The 25,296-nt window shown below is 37.0% G+C and overlaps 1 protein-coding gene across 2 annotated transcripts in view; it reads right to left on the reverse strand.

Moving 5' to 3' along the window:
* Positions 1-1,874: 1,874 nt before the first annotated feature.
* The window catches only part of LOC105387160 (hemicentin-2), a 210,069-nt gene continuing 186,647 nt past the window's right edge, over positions 1,875-25,296 (reverse strand). For both annotated transcript variants that reach the window (XM_038106441.2, XM_048627750.1), the window contains 6 exons: positions 23,976-24,124; positions 22,731-22,811; positions 14,671-14,754; positions 5,136-5,270; positions 2,913-3,129; positions 1,875-2,344 (listed from right to left, as the gene is read on the reverse strand). In XM_038106441.2, the coding sequence (XP_037962369.1) occupies positions 2,229-2,344; positions 2,913-3,129; positions 5,136-5,270; positions 14,671-14,754; positions 22,731-22,811; positions 23,976-24,124 (782 nt within the window). In that variant the 3' untranslated portion in view covers positions 1,875-2,228. The remainder of the gene's footprint in view (positions 2,345-2,912; positions 3,130-5,135; positions 5,271-14,670; positions 14,755-22,730; positions 22,812-23,975; positions 24,125-25,296) is intronic.

The following is a 25,296-nucleotide window of genomic DNA, read 5'->3' on the forward strand; positions in this document are numbered from 1 at the left end:
GCAGCTATCCGATCTTACGGCGTTCGCACTAAGGTTACACCGCTACCTGAGTTTGGTCTACTAACCTACCAGCAGACAATCGGTTAGCCTTTCCCCTACCGTCTAACACTCCCCAGGAGCACAGTAGCCAGTCCGACTATAAAGGTGCTTCCAGATATTGCGCGGCATACGTTGTGTTTTGCCTATCGTCGACATTACTTTTAACACAAATGGCTTATAAATTCGAATTAGTCCTAAGTAGATATTAATTTTACAATTTAAATTCCTCAGAAATTCTCCTTAGGCATAATTTATACAATTTACTGTATTATATAATAATGGATAAATACAAATTCGCTAAATTTAAAAAACCAAAAGTATTCACAACGTATGTTAATTAACTAACTAATAATAATTATGTAAGTTTACTTTACTTGTATACGAAAGGGGTTTAGGGACTTGATTGATTTATTTATTTCATCATACAAGATACAGGGGTCTGTATCGACTTTACATTATTAGTACAAATTTATTTAAGTATATTTTTTGATGCAAATGAATAGTTTTAGATGTATTTTATAGTCAATACAATAGATTGATAATAGACCATTTAAATCTTCATTATTTGAAAGTTAATTTTGTGAATTTTCTTTTTCTATTCTATACAAAATGGAATTGCATTTTTACAAAATATGGAATGGTACGAGAAGTTTTTGAATAATATTAGGTATATATTGGTAAAAAATACTCTTTATACATGTTCCAAATACCAATAATTAATTGACATGTAAGTTTAGAGTATTTATTACCGACATAGTTGCATTGTAATTTATAATTTTATAGTCTTGTAACTTATTTTAAAGATTCTGAGCATTGTAGGGTATTTCTTACAATAATTTATTAGGACGCCTTCTAGAAATAATGTTATTATAAAACGTTGAAACCTGATTACCTATACAAATGTTGGTTTTTCTAAAAGAAAACTATCTTATCACTTCTTCTTGAGTTGTATATTATGTATTGTAAATTTGGTACATACTCCGGTAGGTACTAGTTACTAACTGATGACTAAACTATTTTTGATATATTTTAGAAGGGCAGTATATTTTGTTAACCAATTTTACTAGATATACAAACAGCACGGCTCTCCCTTACCAATAAAGTGGATAACAGTTGTTGGTAAATCTTAGCTTCTTTATGTTCAACAGTTAGAAGACATGCAGTTATACATTACTTATACAGGGTAGAGTTTATCAGTGATGTCCACATCGCCAGGCCATAATGTTCGCACCCAAAACTAAACAACCTTATTTGGGATGAGACCAATTCTGATATTACATAAAATAATCTAATTATGCCATAAGACAAAAAAAGTGTTGATCATTGCATCACATATGAAGTAAATCCTAAGTAGGTCCTATAACGAAAGTTACCCAGCAGCACATCAGCTGATAAAAAACCACCCTGTAACTTATATTCTGTGTTGCATTCACTCCATTACCACATTAAAATAACTTAAGTAAGTACATTATAAAACCGAGCCCCACTTTCTGACCACCCTCTATAGAGGTAAGCGTGCACCTTTCGGCACCGTACGCAACGGACGAATCGCATTCAGTATACAATGTATAGCAGCTATACTCAACCTGCCGGGCCTTTATCAGTGGCTCTTTCGATAGTAAGTTAACAACGCTTTATAATAGTTAAAAACAAAACAAAAAAAAAATGCTTGTGGCCCGCGACATCATGGCTTAAACGTGTTTGTGGCCCTTATATGTATAAAAAAGGTTGAGTACTAATGATGTATAGTCATTCACACAAGTGCGCCGACTGCATCAGCATTGCTGACGCTGTTTTTCCATACATTTATGAAAAAAACCGTCATTAACGTACGACACCGATAGGTGGACGATTACCGCGTCCATTATTGACCCTTATCTCCCACCACCTTACTAACCTTAAACCAACGATATTTTAATACGGACTAGATGGAGTGTCAATGCAAAAAAAACGTCTCGACCAATAACACCCCGCTTCTACCACTTAGCTCTTTTTGAGCTCTTATTTGTATTGCTATTAGTTCGGTTAGAAGATTTGTAACTTTATTCATTGATACAATGGTTGTCATTAGCTTGAACTTGTTGACAGTAAAAATGCGGTCACTTTTTTGGTTTGCATGACCACACCACCTTTTTCGTACATCTAAGCCTTACACCTAGGTCTCTGAGCATAGACGTCTAGACTAGCCGTCATCGGCACAGCACGTGCAGAGCCACACTGGCCAGCAGCAGCAGGCAGGTCACGGAGGACGTGATGCCGTGGATCGCGCTTGTGTTGCGACGCAGGATCGCCGCCATTTTGTTACCTGTAGAGGGTAAGAGGTTTGGGTGAAATTAGGTAAGATGATGGCTAAACAGGACTTAATGGCATTTTTTAGGCATATGAAGCTAGAGGAAGCTTGAGCACAGTGGTCCTCGAAGAGTGCTGAATGAATTTTACGTCTTGCAAGTTGCATATAATTCTTATTCTTATAATAATCAACCTCTTGACTACGAAACGCTACGTCATAGCTACTACGACCGTCGTAGCCCGTCGTAGCAGCTACGAAGTGCTACGCCGCCCGTAGCGGCCACAACGTAGCATTTCATAGCTGCGTGGTATAGCGGTATAAATGCACTCTTGTTTTATTAATTTTCATATAATTTCCGCCAATAATTCTGTCCTAAACAAGTTCAGGTATTCAAATATTGTTTATTTCTTTAACAAACTTATAACTAGTTACATACAAGGTTGGAACCACCTAGTAAGCATAAAACGCTGCAGGTATTAATCTTAGAATTCCCATCTATTGCAGTTCACACAAAACATGTGCAAAAACCTACGCTACAAGCCACAAACTTAACTCCTTCAGACACACAAACACTGATACTTACTTCCTTCAGACACAAACACGTGTATTGACGCCGGCTCAGTATTGCTCGCGCTGCAAGTATAGTTCCCTGAATCCTTCAGCGTGGCCCCCCGCACGGTCAGCCGCGACTGCGTGCGAGCCCCGGGCTCCGTCTCCACCGTGATGCCTCCGCGGAGGGCGTCGTAGTTGATCATGCGGGCGTTGTGGTACCAGAACACGTATTGCGGAGGCACCGGGCTCTGGAACGGGGAAATTGGCTTTGTGAGCAAAGTTAGAAGGTTTGTTTTGGTTGCATGATGGTTTCACTTTGGTTGCATTTTTTTAGTAGGGTCTGCATCATAAGTAGCACACTTTTATTTATTGTATTGTACCTACTATCTACTTAACCGTCGATGTTTGTACGAATCAATATGGAGTTTGTGAGTTTGCCCAGTTAAATTTTGAAGCTTACTAAATATATGACTATAGTTATGTACGAGTATATACGTACATAACTATAGTCATATATTATTTAGTTTATGACTATAGTTATGTACGTATGTACATAAGTAGTTTATTTGCCAGAGAACAGTGAGTATAATCGGACATTTAAAACTTGTATTGTTATTTGAATTTAAAGGTTTTATATTGTAGTTTTAATCACAAGAAGTAAAGTCAATAATCTGTTTAAAATGTAATTCAAATACACAAAGTCAATACGATTTTATTACTTATGCGTTGATGGGTAAAGCGTTGAGGTCAAATAGAGTTGAAGAAACGGGTAAAAAGGAAATGGATCAACATAAAAAATACATTGAAAGCTGTGGAATATCTAAATAAAACAGCCCTCGTGAACCGTAGTAAAACTCCTACCATAATAATTCTAGAAAGTAAATAAAAATGTGTATGATATAATAGCGATAAAAAAGTTGTCGGTGGTCTTCAAAAAATCGTTTTTACGAACCCAACACGATGTGTTTTATAGCGTCGCGATGTAATCGTAAAAATTGTCCGCCTGATTTATTTCCTATACGGCAGTTTACAATGCATGTGCCTTTCGTTTCTTCCTGCCAACTCTACCCTTTAATCCTTACCGGTGGCTGTTTAAGGACTGTTTTAGCTTGATGTTGTTTAAGTCGCCGGAAGACAATACATAGTGAACGTACTGTTTGAGTGACGTACTCAGCGTAATGCGCGGTAGATTTATGGCATACAACATTATTACGGAGAAATTCTGAGCGCGAAAGGGATGGGTCCCTAGAGGCGAGTATCTAATAGAGTGTTTTGCTGATATTTTGATACTAAAGATAAGCATGCGGTAATAAGATTTAAGATGGAGTTGGGCTCTACGGGGGAAAGGAGGAAATGACTTTTCTTATTAGGTATAATATGTGTTTTAGGACAGATTTTATACATCTAGCGATAGCAGTATAATCGTAAACCTCAGCAAACTATGGTTTCTTAAAAAAATACTTCATTGTATTTAATAGGGATATGTATGTATCTATGTTTGTTGTCTAAGTTATGATAATGACATTAAAAGATTTTTATATGCTTCCAAAGATTTAACGAACAAACACGAACATTTCAGTAAAAATTTACAATAATTATATTGTTGTAGTACGTACCTAATGCATGTAGATAACCTAACAATGTTGATGACGGTTTACGATAATAACTTAAGATACTGACCCACTGTATCCTCAACTTGCAACACATTAATTGACCCATTCCAAAGGGGTCAAAAGCTACAATTCAACTCGTCTTGGGTCAGTAGTAAAATAGTTTGTAACTTGAAGGGGATTTGAGTTATTTCAACAAATTCACGACTCATTTTATTGCCCGGATCATGATTTCATTGCTTTTCAAGCCGTCGTCGGTACACAGCAGGCTTTCAAAGATGAGGACGTGTTTTGAAAAGTTTAATGCCTTTAAATCGATAAACCATGGAATATAATAATTACAAGATATTTTTTTACCCTTACTCTTAGGGCTCAAATCGCCTAGTCTAGTATTCATCAAAGAACCAACACAACACATCATCTATAACCCGTTTCAGCTAAGATGATTCTTGTTACGTTATGGTGACATTTTGAGTTTTATGTTTTTAGAGATATCTTATAATGAATTTCGTCTATCGAATGAGTCCGTAACCAATGAAATGACTCAGATTTCGGCATACTATTTCTGCGTAAGTCGGAAAATCGTGAACTGTCACGGGAATCCTCTTGGCTGAATGAAATGAGGTTATAACAATCAAGCTCACCTTCTCCACAATACAGATGAGGTGTATGACGCTGCCGAGGTCCACGTGGTGCTCCCCCGAGCCGAGGATGAAGGCCTCGGGCACCACGATCTGCAGCCGCACGTAGTGGGACACTAGCCCCGTGCGGGTTGACACCTGGAGCAGATGAGGTTCAAGTTTCAATTCAGTTGAACAATATTCTATATTCTTATAAAACTTAAGCTTGTATGCATTGTAGCTTGGGGCCTCACCCAAGCTACAATGCAGCTTGTAATATGGGCAAACGCTGAAATCAAAATTTAAATAAAACTGTTAAGTCCTCAGCTATTGCAACACCCAGGCTTGCTACTCCAGCTGAAATCAAGGGGATATGTACAACGGATCCACTCGAGAGAGCCACGTACAGGAACTTCACCCCCTATCAGAATAGAATAGAATTGTTATGAGTAAATAGGTGCTTTAATACTATCACGTGTTTTATAGGTATTGATGTTATGTAGGTAATTACTGAAATATTGTTTTGCTGAGGTACGGTGGCCTGCGCCTAAAAGTATACAGGCGGAGTTTTAAAAATAGCTATCCCTGGTGATGAAGGGACCAGCTACATCCATTGGTCGCGTTTTTTAGTAATAAGTATAATTTACTACAGTCAAACTATAAAGTCCTGATATCAAAGAGTGCGATTTTGCTAAGACTTTTTATGATCATCAGTTATTTACTTACTTTTACATACATTTTAAAAATAAAATATGGATTGATTATGGATTTTAACAGATAGTCCTTTAATAAATACCTAAAACAGATCGATTAAATACGATCTTAAACGATTAGTTAGGATCCACATCCGTTTTCACGACTTTGTAGTTGGGCTGTAAGTAACAATAAGTATTCAGAATTTTAAGTTCTCATTTTGAGTGAATGTTTTTTATAATGTTCTTATGAGAAATAAAGTACCTTAAACCTTACATCTGTTATAAATCCGGGGACGTGTTGTGTGTGATATGTGTAGCAGTGGTGTTTTTGTGGATGTGCTTGAGCAGCATGTGAGCTTGAGATCGCTATTTGAAAAACTCCGCCTGTATACTTTTAGGCGCAGGCCACCGTACATGGTAATGGTATACAATCATATAGGTACTTGTAGGAAAACACAGTAACAAGAAAAGCTAATTTGAATTTAAACAATTTTTTTTTTACTTATTTTGAAAAACTACTAGGTAAGTATGTATTATATTGAAATAAATCGAATATCCCATTACCGTGTTGCTGTTAGACAGATATCATTATGGTGTGACTATGCTAATCTCGGCAGAAATTAAGACAAAGTTTTAGAAATGTTTCAAGGCGGCCTCAGAAAAGGGTCTAAATGACATGAATATTTCACTCAGCCCTTTTTTTCTAGCATTAAAATTGAATAAAACAGGCGGTTTGGTCCCTAGCCGCCAATTTCAGGAGGGTAACTCCAGTTTCACAGAAAAAAAGTCATGCAATCAGTTTGTTGATACAACGAGATAGAGTCGTGGAGCACTGCGAAGTTTAGTTTTTCGTAAGCTAGAGTTGACTCCTCAGAGCAGAGGTCAGAAACGATCTCGTTAAGAATGTATAATTCAGGTCAATTAAAAAGGGTAGCCGTGAAAACTTACTTGTTTTGTCAAACATTCTAATTGTTTTCTTGCGCAGCGGGAAAGTTGTTATGAAAACTTCGTATTTTCATTAAAATTGATTCGTCACTCAGTAACAATAGGCCAAGGTTTTTTTGTTTAATTTATACTTTCAAAATATCAGGTACACACGCATTCCTATTGAATATTTTAACATAGATATTGCAAAAATATAGCTAAGAATATATATCTACTATCGATGAAGTAAGTAAGCGAAAGTTTGCGTGTATGTTTGTTACTTCTTCATGACAGAACGGCTGAACCGATTTTAATGAAATTTCGTATTGAATTAGCATCGCAGAACTCCCACGGGTAAAACTTTAAGTCGAAGCAAAGCTCGCGGGAACAGCTTGTAAAACTAAAATGAAATCCAAATCAATCCGAAATACCAAAAACGACACAAGCAACAGAACTCCACACTAACTTGTTACTTAAGTGCATACACCTTATAATTTATGTGCAATATGCGATAGACATCGCCCGTCACCCGTCACAAGTCAGCACTCATGAGTGAGTTAATCAAAATGCCGCAACGACAATATGGCGGCAAGCCAAGCTCTGCGCCACGTGACACCCGGGCCGTGTCTACGCCGTATTGAACTCACATTTGTAAACCAAACGAGCTCCAGAGGGGTCACACTAGTGTAGGGAAAGCTAACTGTCTAAGGCCCAGTTTTTTGATCCGTGGTCATCTTTAACCATTAGTCAAGTCACGTGTCAAGCATGACATCTGCATACGAATTTCGTTGGTTTTTAACTAATGGTAGCCATTTTTGACCATTGGTTGAGTTAACTAGGGATAAAAAAACTGGCCCTAAGCAATGCGCTAACTAGGACTCTATCTGGTCAGGCGCTCCGGTCATTGCTAGAGTGGAGGTGACGTTGCGGTGGCGTCGCGGCATCTTTAGGGTGCAGGGAATAATGCGTCATTTGATGTCAAGTGCCTGCACCTCACCCGCCCGCGCCGCGGCTCCGCCTCGACTTCTTTAGTAAGTGTCGAACTAGGCTTTCATATAAAGAAAACTTAGGAAAGGCGCGTCTCTTTATCGCCGCCACTGCCGCGACGCAGCTTCGACTATCGTGCAGTGAGGCAACTCCCGTTCGTTCGGTTTTCGTTAAGCTGGAGTAAGCCTCCAGCACTGTTCTCAGTCACTGTCTGTCGTATAATGATGGGATGATATACTTTTAGAAGTTGTAGATTGGATAGACACCGAAAAGATCGGGAATAGAATACTTAGGAATAAATTAGAGTGAAACCTTTTTGGTGTATCAAAGTAGTGTTTTTTCAAACATAATTCCATTTTCGAATTTTAAAAAAAGTAAAAAATAAAAGAGTATTGACCATTTGAATTTGACAAGTCGGTGTAAAAAATGGAGCTTACGCGGGAACATTTCCGTGCAATAATTTTTCACAACTTTCGTCGAGGTTTATCTCAAGAACAATGTCTCGCCGAGCTTGTTTCTATTTATAAACTTGAAGCACCAAGTAAAACGACTATATATCGTTGGTTTTCTGAGTTTCGCCGTGGACGTTCCTCTCTTACCACAGTCCCTTCTACTGGTCGGCCAAAAACAGCGGTAACACAAGATAACATCGATGCTGTACGCCAGTTAATAAAAGAAGATAGACATGTGACATACGAGCAGATTCGGGCTTCTCTCAGCAACGGTATGACAGCCATTCAAACCATTTTACATGAAGAACTGGGTGTCAAGAAGTTAGTTTCGCGCTGGGTGCCCCACCGTTTGACCGAGGAACAAAAGTCGGCTCGTGTAATTGGTATCGATCTGCTCTGCAACGGTTCAATGGAGGCAGTTCAAATGCTGTCTACAATATCGTCTCTGGTGATGAATCGTGGATTTATTCATATGAGCCCGAAAGAAAACATCAATCGGCAGTTTGGGTCTTCGAAGGTGAGGTCAAGCCAACAAAAGTTATTCGCTCACGCAGCGTGTCGAAAAAAATGGTCGCTTCGTTTGTATCGAAAACTGGCCATGTGGCTACGATTCCATTACAAGAACAAAGGACGGTTACTGCTGATTGGTATACAACAGTTTGTTTGCCGGAAGTCGTAAGAGAACTTCGTAAAACTAACCCGAATCGTCGTATAATCCTTCACCACGATAATGCAAGCTCTCATACCGCTCGCAAAACAAGAACGTTTTTAAATATGGAAAACGTGGAGTTGATGGACCATCCTCCGTATAGCCCTGATCTGAGCCCCAATGATTATTTTACATTCCCAAGAATTAAAGATATGCTACGTGGTCAACGGTTTAGCGGCCCAGAAGAGGCGGTCGAAGCTTACAAATCAGCTGTTTTGACAGTATCCACTTCAGACTGGAATTACTGTTTCAATGATTGGTTTAATCGAAAGAAAAAGTGCATTGAATGTCACGGAGACTACTTTGAAAAACAATAAAAGTAAATAATATTATGATATCTTTGTACTTTTTTCTATTCCCGATCATTTCGGTATCGCCCTCGTATTGTGATATCTATCTAAGGCTCGGGAGCCAGGAGTTCCAGGTTTAGAGCCTGACTTGGAAAACTTGGACAACATACATACATACATATGCTCACGACTGTAATCCTCGAAGGGGTAGTCAGCGGTGCACCCGTTTTTCGCTGTACATTTGTACTCACGTGATAGGTCACGAGCCGTATCGCCGTTTTTTTTGAATGAATGGACTGAAGTTGTCGGGTAAGTGGGCAAACCGACTGTCATATGTTTTCAAGCTGCCCGAAGGCCTCTGACTAGGCTTAACCACTGTTGCCGAAGCAGCAACCGGCTTAATGTGCCGTTCGAAGCACGGAAGCGTCCAGAAAATGACCACTTGAAATTGGTCACCCATCCAATGGCTGACCAGTTACGATCACTGAAGCCAGCTCGACTACGGACGCTTCTGCCAGTTGTTGCTTAACCTCAGTGGTCAACAGGTTGGAAATATAGCATAGATTAAACGTTGAGAAAAACAAAATAGTTTTGATTACTAATGACAATGCAAGCATGTAAAAAAAAATGTGAACCATTTTCTTTGCTCACTGCGAAAAAAAAACCATCTGGGTATCAATACCCTACCTTAACTTGAAGAGAGCAGATGTATCCAATCCATGCTATAACCCCCCCGTATCTTTATAACCTCCCCCCATTCTAGTCTAGCCCTACTTCGGCCGGCCCATTACGGGTGTGCGCGTAAAAAACAATACGTTATACATGAAAGAACACAAAACAATCAGTTGGTACGTGCGCAGACTGAATAGGGGGCGCATTGGTATCCGCATAATGGACCCTTTTCTTGTGCGGCTTTCCGAACTGATATTCAGACAACTGGTGATCCGTTGGGACCACGAAGGAAGGATCACAAGCCTATTGGGCCTAATGTAGATTGCACTCTTCATTGAAAGGTGGTACCTACAAGTTCGTAAGATTCCTAAGAAAGCTGTAAGTTGTCTGCACACTCCAGTAGGCAGCCCGTGCTGAAGTGTGAAGGTTCTGTTCCACTGTACGTATACCAGTAGACGATGGCTGCTTATGATAATCTATAGTGTTTATTTATCTCTACTAATCTACCTATTCATATATGAAAGTTATCATGCTAAGTGAGAGTTGTATGTCTTAAAAATAGATTATAAAGGTCAAAATGCAATCTATTTTAATCGTAATCAGTTTACAGTGATCAGCTGATAACCTAACGAATAGTCATAATTTTTTATAATGCAAAATATCAGTTGGGAAGAATGGTTTTTTGGCTTAGAAACGTGCTGCTCGTTTTGTTATGTGGTGTAAAGTTATTTGGGGACTGCCTTTCGTTTATTCGTACGATGAAAATGTTATGTTTCAATAGGAATTGGAAGATTCCTGGCTGCCCTTGGATTTTTTATTACAATTCTCTTATAGGAGATTACTTCATTTATAGCTGTAGAATGGTGCAATTTCCCGTTTTATTGTTATGGCCATCCTTAACATTGGGACTGATATGGAACACGGTGTATCAGCATCTCACATCTACCTGATATTGTGACAACATCACCGTAGGATCATCTTTGATCCTCTTCAATAGCAATGCCAAAATATACGAGTCACGTTTTGACACCTTGGATTAACGATATACGCACATGATGGAGTGTCAGTGCAAAAGGAAAGTCTCGACAAATAACACCCCACTTGTATCACTGAGCTCTTATTTTGAATTAGTTCGGTTAGAATATTTATGACTTTACTCATTGGTTGTCACTAGGTTGAAATTAAAACGGGTTGACACAGTAGTTAGCCTCTCAAAAGAAATTACAGTTACTGATATAGACCAAGTAAGTATAGGTAAATATCCCTGCGTCAACCTTAGCCTTAGAGAAACGTTGGCTGGAGCTGAAATATGCGGCCGTCCGCTTGAATTTTAACGAATTTCAAATTGTAATTCGAACAATTACTTTAATAAATCGCTTACAGCGCCTTTCCGGAAAACGTTTAAGGTCGCATTTCAATTATTTTAAATGTTGAACGTCGACAGTGCGTTGTTTTCGAGAAACTTCCAACAAAATTGTTTGCTGAGCCCGCCGTTGCTACTTGAGAAATATACCCAGTACACTTTATTCATATTTGTTACTGTAGAAGACTAGGTAAACGTTACAGTTTCTTACATATCGGAACCACAATGTAAGTAAAAACAATAATTGATGTTCCTACTCGGGGATCGAACCAGGAACCTTTGGATCAGGAAGCAGAGCATCTACCGCTAGACCACAGAGGCAGTCACTTCTAAGCTTATTGGTAGGCTATCCTTATCCCCGATAGTACGTACCTCACATAGTTGTTCGCGATTATAAGCGAATATCCTATATTCTACTGCAGTCCCATAATAGAGTATAACAAAGAACAGTGAGTGCATGTGACAGGGCTGACTGAGTCACGTAATCAGGAGGACGTGAGCGCTTATATTTTTAGCATATTCCCCTAGAGCCCACTGTACGATTGTTTTGCTCTGTTGCATACAGTATGCAGTGCGCTGTTGCAAATTTTCGGCCTCAAAACAGACTGTTCTTTATGAGTGCAATACTTTTTGGTCTATCTCTATGTGGATATGTAACCACTGTGTAGTAGTTTTATTAACTCACGACGAAAAAAGAGGGGTGTTATAATGTTAATGTGTCTGTGTATCTGTCCCAAATGGCTAAACCGATTATCTTTTTGTTATTTTACGTACAGAATAAAAAAATATAGGATGTAACATGTAGCAATATAGTAACATCTTAGTTAGGTATTTGAGGAAAAACTTTATTTAAACATAACTATACTCATTACACTCATGATCTGTATCAATCATCAATCTGACGCCTCTCAGAAGCATTCTTACTATGAGAGGGGGTCAGGTTTCTCTGCACATGACCGTACCTTAACAAAATCGTGGTCTAACCATGTTATAAAAATAAGATTACAAAAAACCGATTAAAAAAATTGTAAATGTCTTTACACCAGCAAGCCGCTGTTCTTCACCCACCATTCATTCGCAACATACAAATACTTGCATCATAAACTGGCTGCCGCACTACCCCTGCAGTAGCGACCCGAATGTAAGACGCCGTCCGATCTAGTTAAAATATTCATGGCTGTCCCCGAGCCAAAATTATTCGCAGCCTCTGATAGCTACTGCGGATGTGTGGTGCCGAGGAATCTGCCGAATTTATTCACTTGCGCCAGTTTTGAAAATTATTCGAACTGAAAGCTGTCGCGTTAGGGTAACCCCCTTTTCTGTTGGAAGACTGCTTGTGTTTTAAAATCCTAGCATAATAACAAGTTCTGATAAATTGTTGGGGATTACGTGCATGCTTAGTATCTAGTTAGCGACAATAATAACATATTATATACCTAGCCCTAGGTTTTATAGCCTTAGGGTGCTCACATACGACCGACAATCGGTGACCGACTGTGTGTAGGAGGAAAATATAACGCAGGTACTTACTGATTGTAATAGTGTAACAGACATGTCCTACAAACAGGCGTCAGAAATACAGAAATAACATAATTACCTACCGATTATCTGTCTTACAAAAAAAAAGGTCGCGTGCGGGCATCCTTATTCTTATTTAAATAAAGCACATCATGTCATTGTCTTTACATTTAAGAGCGTGTACAATGTACGTCGCTTGAAGCTCAAACACATCTACTTAGCTGAACAGAACCAGGTTTATTTTACTTGAATAAATTGTGCCTAAAATGTAATTTTCTTGCAAAGCCTCTAAACGAACGAACAAACGCTTGTTTTATTTATTTATTCATTAACAATGGCGGACGCCCTCGAAGACTTAATAGCTTGATGTTTTGGCCATTACGGGGCTGTTCTAAATTTAAACTATTCCCGGTTTTGTCTTGGCTTTGAAATTTGAAATTAATTGGTCTTGACAACACGAGTAGTTTCTAATTAATTCCGTTTATTTTTTACAATAATGATATTTTGAGGTGGCGTTGTGGTATATCTGGATTTTGATTAGATTATATTTTTTATATTTGCTGTAAGTACCCATATAATATCATTCATACTCAATAGTATAACCGGAATAACCGGATTGATCAGTCTCAAATTCTCATAATGACCATTTCCACTACTACGCATGTAGTTATAGAAAGATTAGTTTTTTCATAAGTAAGTAGGTTGCCCTAAAAATAGAGTCTAGTAGATCAAAAACTTTACTGGACTTACATAAGTTTGTACATGAATAGGGATGAAAAAATATCTCAAAGATCATAGCAAAATAACACTTAAGTATCATTTATTTTTGAGGAGAAACCAAAAATACATTTATGTATGTATGAGATACAAAATAATACAAATCCTATCTAGGTTTTTTCTTTTCTTTTGTGAATCCGCTTCCAGACAGCGCTAGGCGAGAATACCTCTGAAATATCTAGTTCTTTTCAAAGTAAAAATGATGTTTTTTCCCTGTAAATGGTATTAAAGAAGCAGGAGAGGGAATCTTTTCAAATTCATTCCTTAGTTTATATACCTATGTATGTATACTCTTAGTAGGTATGTGTCGTTGAGTTGTTCTTAAAGCCTACATATTTACGTGCGAAACAGCCATGTTTCTGAATTAAAATTTACTACGTATTTAAGCTCAGGAAGTTTTAAGGACAGGGATGTAGTTTAGATTTTTTGTTTATGTCGACTGTTGTCCGATATCTCATGACGACAACAAAACGATACATGAGGCTTTCGTGCAATCGGCACATTTTAATACAACATGATAAAGTCGTAGATCGCGCAAAGCAGGGCTCTGAAATTTCATCTATCGTCATTTTAATTATAGATTGACACTTACTAAGCTGACCTCAAAAATGGCAATAGGTCCATTATAAATCTATCCTGGCACTCTGGTCTCTGGCTATCCAACAATGGAGTAAGCTAGAGTACAGTGTGATAACCAAACACCTGACCCCTGATTCCCGATTCAACCCTGAGGTGTCATCAAAAAGTAGTTTATCTTAAGTAGCATTGGACTGTCTGCCAAGAATCGTGTTAGGGTGGTAGGAGGCGCTTCGCAGAAAAGTCGAAACTGAGTTACAGTTAGGCGGTAAGCTGCCGCTACACGGTATTGTTATCTACGTAGATAAACGGCACTATACTATATGTCGCGATTTGCCATAAATACTGTGAGTGATTGGTGGAACGCGCATTAACGAGTTTATCGACGTCGATGACGACCCCGTGTAGCTGCCCGGCGCGACGGTACTCGGTGAAAAGTACATGTACCTATAATGTTTATCTACTCACAACTACAGTAATAATTTCAATCATCCGCGCTCCTTTGACAAGGATATAAATGATCGAAGCCTTGTTCACAATAAAGGTAAAGAAAATCAATAAACTTTTAAGTGAAATAAGGAAAATGGCGGCCTTACCTGGCACTCGTAGGTTCCGTTGTCACGTTTTTGCACAAATTTAATTTGCAGCGTCCAGTCCTCCGTCCCCTCGCCGTGGAGTACCTGAAAAATAATATTAAAACACTTAAAAAAATAATATTTTCTTCTTAATTTGTATTAAGTTTTGTATTCTTATGCACCTTTCACCAACGAACGAAAAGACATAAGACTACATAATCTATGCACTCGTTTATATCTACGAGCCAAAGCTAAAGACACATTTTATAAGGATTTTTAACTTGGATTAGCTTCATTATTAGCAATTTAAAGTACCTAATATATTAAGTTTAATAAGGTGGCTTCTTGAGTAACATGGGGTTTCAGAATTAACACCCTAAGGTTTATTAATCTTAGACTCTTTTATTGTCTTTTGAAAATGACCTCTTGGCAGTTTAAGAGTTATCTCTCCATGAATATAAACTATTCTCTTGAATAAACACAGTTAAGATAAGACATGAAACTTATGAAGGAAAATACATGTGTGGTAACGATAATTTCGTCACATTCACTCTTCTTATCTCTACTAATTTACATAAAATCACTTTCTAATTGCTAAGATAATTATAGTGAAAAGGTCACCTTATTGTAAACATTACCTAATCAATGTTAGAAACCCCTAACATTCAACACTAAAAGTCGCATCACTTTTGAACGGCTTAGCTGATTTTGATAAAATATAGCTAAGAACACTCAGGGTAACTTTACAAATGAGCCGAAAATAAAAAAGAAAATCGGTTCGGCCGTATGGGAGGCTACGCTACCACAGATAAACACACATGTTATACTAATAACGGGACGGGACGGGTTTTTCGTCGGGACTAAAAAGATTACGACTGGTCCCTACTACAACAGCATGACGTAAAAGAATTGTTACTACGATACATAAAAAGAGTTATAAACCTCAGTCTAGACGAGTCATTAGTCAAAATGCTATCAGATTTAGTAAAAAGCTTACATTCGTAATCCAACGGAGATCGCTCGAAAAATAATGGGGTTTAAACGGAAAAAGATATATTCTGTAAAAGAATATTATGGATGATTGTTATCATGAAGTCAATGCTTTTTAACGAGTCGGTATTGTTCTATGTTTTTGACACACGATTTATATGATTGAATTTTACCCCGGGTCAGAATATACATAGGTATAGTTATATCCGGACGTTTTAGATATTGAACTGTTTTGTCCCTCTCTGCCAAAGAACAAATTGTTCTATAATGTACAAAATAATAAGGGGAATTAGTCTGCAAGTAATATTTTAAAATTCCATTCTCGCAGAGTTTTACCACACAGTTTTATCTACGATTAAAATTAATAAAATGTTTGTTTGAAATAAAATATACAATCAACTGATAATGGTACTTAGTATTATTACGTACTGGAAGTTAATCCCATGTGTATTAATTACTGATATTTATTAATTAACTCAATCAACAAGTTTTTTGATCGACCTGTTAAAATTATAATATTGGATTTATTTTGAGTTTAACTGAATTGGATATTGAAAAGATTAAGAATAATTCTTTTATTTTATTATACACTGAAACTTTAGGTTTGAGAGCACTGTATGTATTATTAAGAAATATTAGGTACTAGCTGTACCCGCGAGCTTCGCTTCGCCTTAAAAAGTTTTCCCGTGGGAATTCCGGGATAAAAAGTAGCCTATGTTGTTTCTCTTGCCTATGTATGTGTACACATACGGTCTAGCTAGACCCTTTTTTCATTCAAATCCGTTCAGTAGTTTTGGCGTGAAGGAGTAACAGACAGACACAGGTTACTTTCGCATTTATAATATTAGTTAGGATAAATAAATGACAATAAACAATAATAAAAACCATTTTTTTTTTATAAAAACTTACTTCTTTTACATGCACTTCTGTAAAATTTAAGTTATAATACATAAAATAAAAAATAAAAATTAAGCATAAAAAGATAAATTTAAAATAACATATTGCACCTCCAACGGAGATCGCAGACAACGGATTACAAAAAGCAGAAGATCTAACGTAAAAACAGGGATGAATAAACTTCAAACCCTTCAAACAAAGACCATACGGACGTTTTATGTAAAAACTTACCCTGCCATTCTATTTACCATCCTATTTTCTATGCAATAAAGTTGGCAAAGCTTTGCGACGAGATGGGCCGTGTGACATAGAAAATGTGTGGCCGCAGAGTTTTAAATTTTAAAAAGTCACTGCTACTAGCAAGGTTATATTTAATTCAGTATTTCTGTAAACTTTTTAGGGTTCATCAGAAGAATAAGTTTTTTTTGGCCATATGGTTGGGTTATGTCTAAGGGTGTATGCATATCTTTGGCTCTGTGTGCGATTTTTGGTGTAAATATAAATAATATCTAAGCAGGGTGTCCCTGGTTAAAATGAATACATTAGTACTTATGTAAGTACACACGAAACATCAAACAACTCATCAGTATAAACGGAGACCCTGTTAATTTCGTTTACACTTTTATGCTTTGTCAAACTTATAATCTGCCTATCTATACATTCATTCATAAATTGACAGTTGGTTAGTTTGACAAAGCACAAAAGTGTAATATCAGCCAAGTTCATGAACATAGGTAAGTTGTTTGATCTGAATTGTACCAACTCACACGACTGATATTCAGCAATCCTAAAATGAATCACTAAATGATGACGGTATTACGTAAGTACTTGAAAAATACGACGCAAACACATACGATATGGTACATATCAGGTAGGTATGTACTATGTATTATTATTACAATATGATGCGATACAACAGGCTACGAAGCAACTTTATATCGCCTCCGCTAATACGGAACCATTAAAAGTTTTATAACAGATATGTAACTTTTTTCGTTCTGTAACATAGTTGGTAACTATTGATTTGAATATAATATACTCGTACACATCCGTGCAAAAAAATATGGTTTTATTCTTACAAATGTTGCCGGGAAGAGATATTTTATATGTATTATAATATTATGTTATTTGTAAATTCTTTAAGATAAAACGATCAAGAAATGGATACCTCACTATTTCACACACTACATGTTATTTAATATAATATGAAGTATCTGAAGTTTGAATCGCTGCCACTAGGGCTGAAAATATCATATAACACTGAACTCACTAACAAACTTGCAGATAAGTAAATTGGACAGTTAGTGACCATTAAATGAGTAATAAAACACTTGAAAGGCAGAAACACTTGCAGGTACATTCTAATTGCTAATGTACTTTATATATAAAATATGTTCATAAAATACGTTAACACGTTAATTAATTATGAATCTAAACCGCAAATTGCCCGGTGTAAACTAATGAATTTAAAGCGATAACTTTTTAGTGAAATTCACAAAACTGCAGTAAGTTATTTTTAAAATAATTTTCTTAGAGCTGAATTTTCAATGGTCAGATAAATGTTATCTGAAGAATAAAACTGTTGCTGTCACTATCTAATACAAACATTGAGATGTGACAGCAACAATTTTATTCCTCAGATAGCACTTATCTGACAATTGAAAAATCAGCCCTTAACATTTAACTGGAGCTGTAGTTGCCTGCTCATGTATCATATTATCACGATATCTCGAGTGACATCAAAGTAAGAATCCACCCCCACCCAGCTTGCGCCTGTGAAAAACGACCGATCAATTAATGGCCAGGTGCGATAATTCGGTCCGCAATCCACGGAATAAAACCCATAAGTACAGGTACTTTTCAATTTAAGCAAGTAATATATAGGTGTGAGGTGGCTGTAGCAATAAATTACACTCTTTAGTCGGGACCGGGGGGCGCGGGGGCGCAGGGGGCCGCGGGGGGTGCGGGGGGCGGGGGCCTGCTTCTTGGCGCCTCTCACGGTTTCACTATTGAATTATTTATTTTTAAAGATTAGATGCTGCTTTATTGCTTTATTTGCAAGATTTACCGCGGCTTTGTTTAGTGCTTGAGGCTGCAAAGTCTTTGTGATTATCGTTATTTGCTTTTCGAAACAACCATGACTGTAAATTCAGATTTTGATAGCACCTTATTCCGGTTACATTTATACTAAAGTACTTTTATTAATAGAAGCATGAATCTCAATAATCCTTTAATATTCAAGTGAGTAATCTATCTCTCTTATGCGCGCCGAAAATGATATCTCAATTTTCAAACGGATAGTGCCCCGAATTCTCTGTCCTGCATTTTTCACCGGACATTACCGGTTTTTCCGAAGTGACACATCGCCTGGTGCCGGCGGGAATCGTTAAATTTTAATATTTCAAACTTCATACAGCGCGGGCCTCAGGAGAGCCTATTTTTAATATGAAACGAAGCTATTAGTTTCAACGCCACTGTACGCCGATAATGCAGCAAACACACGCTAAAATAATTAATTTGGCGCTGTTGTGGCTTCCGTCATTATTTGGAATTATTTTGTTCAGCCAGTGTACATTTTTAATTAATTAATGTTTGACTAGTGCCTCGCCACTGGGCGTACAGTTCACACGTCGCTAATTTTAATTTACGATTTTAAAATATGTTTGCAAAAGCTGTTAGAATTTATCAGGTTTTTTGTGTTCGTAGTGTGTGCAATTTGTATTTTTTGTGTTCTAAGTGTGTGTTATTTGTACATTTATTGTCGCTATATAATTTATTATATTTACAAAACTATTATTTATTTGCTATAGGTAGTATGCTATCTATGTAAAATGAACCAATATGGGTATTATGGGTATCTCATTAGTTAAAATTGCATTAATTAAGAAAGTTGAGCGCGAACATAATTATGTAATTAAGTACTGTTGATATTATTTTAAAGCTCTAACTATCGCCATTGTTACAACTAATGCAGTTGTGCAATGTAGAGAACTACAGATATACCTGCCAAGTACAACAGTTTTTTTGCCAAATTTAATGAAAACAAAGCTAGTTTAATTTATTATTATTACACGAATACCTTTTTTTACATAATAAATCAAAATGACCGAAACATATAGCGTATATTTTCTCGATATCCGATCTAAATCTGTTCTTCAGGAGACATGATACTGAAAACGGGCATCACGCTGAAGCCAATGCCCCAAGTTTATTTCAGCTGAAAACTGAAAGCAATCAAGTTGAGTCACGTTCCTTTTGTAACATACGAATATTCCCACGGGATGGATGCGACTGGAGAGGCGGGCTTGTACCATCGGGGAAATGAACATTTGCAGGCTTCAAGCGGTTCTAAAGCTTAAAGGTAGAGCTAAGAAATCGTGTGATTCCCCAATAGTACCTGTAAGCTACTGGGCTTGAATATAACGGATAGTGAAAGAACTCTCCACCGAAATGATGGCTTAATAAAGAAATAGTCGTTCAGGGTGTTACAAAAGAACCTACCTACTTAGCCGAAAGGGGGTGACTCAGGAGATCAAATTATTATTGAACAACTTTGCTTTCCTATATAAAATTTGTTGGTAAGGTGACTTTTTTACTGTGGGAAAACTGATTATAGTGTTTGCGTTTATAATTAAACTGATCATGATACGGTAGTTATATAAATGTGGAATTGCTTAGTTTTGTTCAGTACGGCAGAGACGACATACCAATAGCAAATGTAGGTATTAAGAAAAAGGAATACAGACAGAAAAAGGGTTAATCAATCAGATAATTGATACCCATAATTCACAGCCATCCTATCAGATATATCATACATCATATTACTCGTCCCTTTTTACACTTTGTAAATAAAATCAATCAATTTCCCGACAAAATTGGATTGTGCAATTTGAATCGGCTTGAAACTCATCGAATTTACTTAAATATTAAATAAAAATAATTCGCTGGGCACGTTGATTACATCGGTTTATACAATGGATGATTCATTATGAATTATACATGAGTAGATATAGGGAAGAGTTCGCTTCATTGGTACCTATACACTTTTGTACCTTGTGAAACTCACAAACGTTGTTGGATTTAAGATCTTGACCTTCCTTTGAGAGTATTTATACTTAGTATTTACTTAGGACAGCTTTTACATGGCGCAAAACAGCTACTAAAATGAGTTCAGTTTATTGTCTCCGTAAACATAACGAGGAAAAATTGCATGATTAAAATGATAATGGTAATGATGGGAGAAATATTCCAAAAATCTTCATTCGGAAGACTATAATTTTTTTTATACTTTTCATCAATAATTTTTCACTGAACACCTTTTGTAAAGTTGCTGTAAGGTTATTCGATCAGAGGTTAAAAAGGCGTTGTTTTAAAAGCTCACTGTTCTCGTTTAGCTTTGAGCTCAGTTCTTTCTATGCAGGGATTGAAATGAAGTGAACACAAACTTTTCTAGATAAAAGCTCTTACAGATCGTGAACTTTGTAAGACACCTCAAAGGATTCTTAGATTGCTTAGTTCTGTGCACAAAGTGTGCGTATTTCTACTAACTTACAATCTTGGCCGTCAGCTGTCTTGGCTGTAATCAAGCTTGATGATGATTTTGTTTATGATTTTCATATACCAAAGTTGTTTTAATTGGTAAATTTATCGAGGCAAGTTATATACACTCACGGGCAATGAAATAGTTCCACTGACAAAATCACCAAATTACTCCTAAACGGAAAAGGCTACCTTAATAACGCTTTCTGCAACATTGAAGTATATTTTAAAGAGCAACAGGATATTACCAACTAGAAATTTTATTAATATTATATATATTATATAATTTTGTTCAAATTTTAAATAAAATTTTTGAAAAAATTGTGGTCCTTTGGTGTCCTTATTTTGTGAGTGGAACTTTGGTATACCATTTTCTACCCTTTATATAAAATTTATTTTTCTCAGAATTGAAATTGGATGAGTGTTTACTTAATAATGCTGAGGATAAAGTATTAGCAGATCTCATCTGAAATGAAATAATATAATAAATCATTGTACTTACGTATATTTGTATCGTTTCACATTGTTCTAGGAACTTAAGATTATACCTAACCTAGAATAGCAATAAAATAATATAAACCATTATATTTGCTCCGTTATATATTATTGTTCTTGGAATTTTAGATTATAGCTAACGTAGAATATTTTCATTTATATTGTGAATCGGGCTTTTCAATTTGTATATCCATGAATAGACGTCGGCGCGGCCCGCTGGGTTTTAATTGATAAAAAAAGTTCCTTTTGTAAAAAAAAAACATAAAAATCACAATGGAAGTTATTCTACAGCTTTTGTTACCTTTGTGCGTATTATAATGAAATTATGTGAATATTTTTTATTATTGTAAAAGAAGATCTGACAACTTTGTACAAGATCTTATTACCCTGGTTAATTAGGATGGTGTTTTTATCATTTATCTTCCTATTTTTATACATCTTCAGGTATACTTTCGGGAAATTCGGTCTGTAAGAAAAATTACCTTGAGAAAGTTCCTTTTTTATCAGCGTTTAGTCGAGTACATTATATTTATTCCGGGAAAGAAAGTATAAGTGTAATCGTATTTTAATAATCTGTTGGTACATTGTTATAAAAAATGTATCACGTTGGGTCTACAGTTTGCGTCTTCACATAATTCTTACGGCTAAACGTGAGCTAAACTACTTATTAGTAGTTTGTTTTAACACAGATATTTGTTTAAACACAGACATTTGTTCCCGGGTCTTGGATGTGCCCGTAAAATGGCAATAGGCCCGCCCCCTACATTATATTGGGACTAACATAACACTCTGGCGAAAAGTGGATGCAGCAATGCACCTCTGCCTACCCCGCAAGGGAGTACTGTAGTACAAGGCGTGAGTGCGTGTGTGTAACAATTAAGTCCCTGTGAGCTATGAAACGGAGTTATATCGCGTTATTTGAGATCCGCATCCCACCTCACTCTAAAATCGACGAAACAAAACGAGAACCATCACACAATCGGCACGCTTAGTACAAAAAGTATTGTTCGCTTGTTCGTCGATTCAGAAAGTGACCCCCCTGACCTGAGACGGTGTCCACAACACACTTGTGGCTTTCCTCGGCCAATCGTGAAGCTGTGTAGCAAGTATGTGCCACAGACATAGCGTAAAATAATAAAATTATAATTAAAGTTACTTACTTGAAATCGCTCATCGTTTGTGTACGTGAACTTGCCGGAACTCAGGATGTGCCAGTCCCGCTTCCTGATCCACGAGACTTGCTACAAAAGAAAAAAAACTTTCATTTAAAGTCTGTTTTTTAATCTCAGATACTAAATTGACAGACTCTGAACGGTTCATCAACAGTCGATTGTCCCGGCAATAGAAAGATACGTCACTTAATCGTGGGACAATCTACTGTTGATGAACCGTCCATTATTAAAAACAGATGTTAGGTACTCGTAAACTAAGGCATATAGAATGAAGGGAAACATATGATGTAATTTACAATTATTTACTTACTCTCTATATACGTATTCTCTTTTGAACCAATTTGTGCTTTAATAAAGCCAATTCTGTAGCCAGTCAGTCTATAAATAAGTTTATTGTAAAAATATTTATAGCCTGAATGAACGTTAACGTTAACGCTATCCTAAAAATAGGTTTAAAAGGCTATTGTAGATGATATTTAGTTGCACTTTTCGCTATCGCAAAGTGCTGTTAGCTCCACTGGAAGTGATCAATCTTAAAGTTATAGAGTGAGACAGCATAATCCGTTTAGTTGTTGCTAGAGAAGTAAAGAAGCTATTAAGAAAATAGTGTAGTTATTATAAGACATAACTGTAGACAATTATGACTATGATCTATCACACTTCGTACATCCAATGAAATATACTTAATCTAATGATATTTTCATTCATAACTTAATATGTAATAATGATAAATGGGGGGACATCTCACTCACGGCCATCCGACCCCAAGCTAGGTAGACCCTTGTGTGGGTCTCGAACAGCTTAACATATAAGTATGACCTACACAGATACATCCCGGAATTCCCACAGGAACCCCTATTCAGCTCGCGGTAACAGCAATTGTGGGGTAAAAAGTAATCTAAGGGCGAGGCCCCACCATTTTAACTGCCCAAGATTAACTGTAAGATTATGCTATTATTAGCTATAAAGAATTTCCTAATACACTCACGGGCAATGAAATAGTTCCACTCATAAAATGCCGACACCAAACAACCCCAATTTTTTCAAACATGATATTGAAAATTTGAACAAAATATGATTGTTTTTAGTTGGTAATATCCTGATGCTCTGTTAAATGTACTTCAATGTTGCAGAAGGCGTCCCCAAGCTAGCTTTTTCCGTTCGGGAGTAATTTGGTGTTTTTCTCAGTGTAACCTTTTCATTGCCCGTGAGTGTAATAAGAACCCAACTCACCCCCCTCTCATTCAGATGCCCGACGAGGCAGTGCAGGAAGGCGGTGCCCCCGAGCTGAGCGGTGACGTTGCTCACGGAGTTGTTGGCGGCTGCCTCCGGGGCGCCCTGCACGCCGCGCCAGCCGCGCTGTCTGGACGTGCCGTGGTGACCTGCGGGGTGGGGTTTTAGTATTTATTATTATTGTTTTTATTCATAATAAAATACATGGTTTAATTTACAGCACTCTGCCAAACTGCATGCAAGCAGTTTGTTGGCAGATAACACTCTCATTATTATTACATATTATAAGATTGGATGGTGCAGTGGTTAGTGGCTGATATGTAGAGGGTCCAGCAACCCGCACTAGGCCAGCGTGGTGGACTAGGCCTAAGTCCTTCCTTCATTGGAAGGAGACCCGTGCCCCAGCAGTAGGGATGTGATGGGTCGTGATGACGATGATGATGATGTAGAGGGTGGTGGGTTTGGTACCTGGCCGGGGCAGGTATTAAATCAAATTTAATCGTTTATTTGGGAACATAGGTAACATGAAAACACATGATTGTTTTTTATATAAACGCTTAGGTAGGCTTAGATGTGGCAGCAGGATATACATGGATTTCAGTCACATCGCTTTGAAAATCAACCCATTGAGTTTAGGGCAAAAAGCCATGTAGAAAATAGATTTTAAGATTTAAGTCTAAACACATAGGTAATTATCAACACATTCCGGTAAAAAACCGATAGAATTCATTGCCTCCGTCTGTTGCTTATGTTCTTTTTGAGTTGCTAATAGATAGGGCACCGAGTCCTCACCAGAACGATACTGTAAATCTAAGTAAAAGCACCAAATTTTTATGCATACATTTTCAAATTTTACTATCTTTGCTGGCTCATAACTGTGTCAGACAGAGCCTTTGGACATTACACGTGGTAATATACATAAAAAAACATAAAAATAAAGCAAACAAAACACCATCGCAGTTTGTACGCTACAAGCTATTAGGTATTAAAAGCGGCAATTTAAAATAGTTTTAAAAGAAAATTCATAGAGCAACGGTCAGCAATTTAATCAATTACTGTTGAGGCAAATTGCAGGGGACGCTACCCTTGCTCGTTGACAAGTAACTGAAGCACAGTCTGTTTATACAGGGTGTGTGTTTATAGGTTGTCGAATCACACGGGACAAATTTTATAAATTATGGAGGTAATAAAAAAAAAACTTATGCCAACATGCCGCTTTTCTTACAGATAAATATAAAGTATCTATAGGTAGGTACTTATTACTTGAGTTTACTAAGTAGAGGTAGGTAAATACTTTACTTTTAATAAAAGTTTTTTTGCC

The sequence above is a fragment of the Plutella xylostella genome, chromosome 19, assembly GCF_932276165.1.
Source record: "Plutella xylostella chromosome 19, ilPluXylo3.1, whole genome shotgun sequence".
Classification (NCBI taxonomy): Eukaryota; Metazoa; Arthropoda; class Insecta; order Lepidoptera; family Plutellidae; genus Plutella; species Plutella xylostella.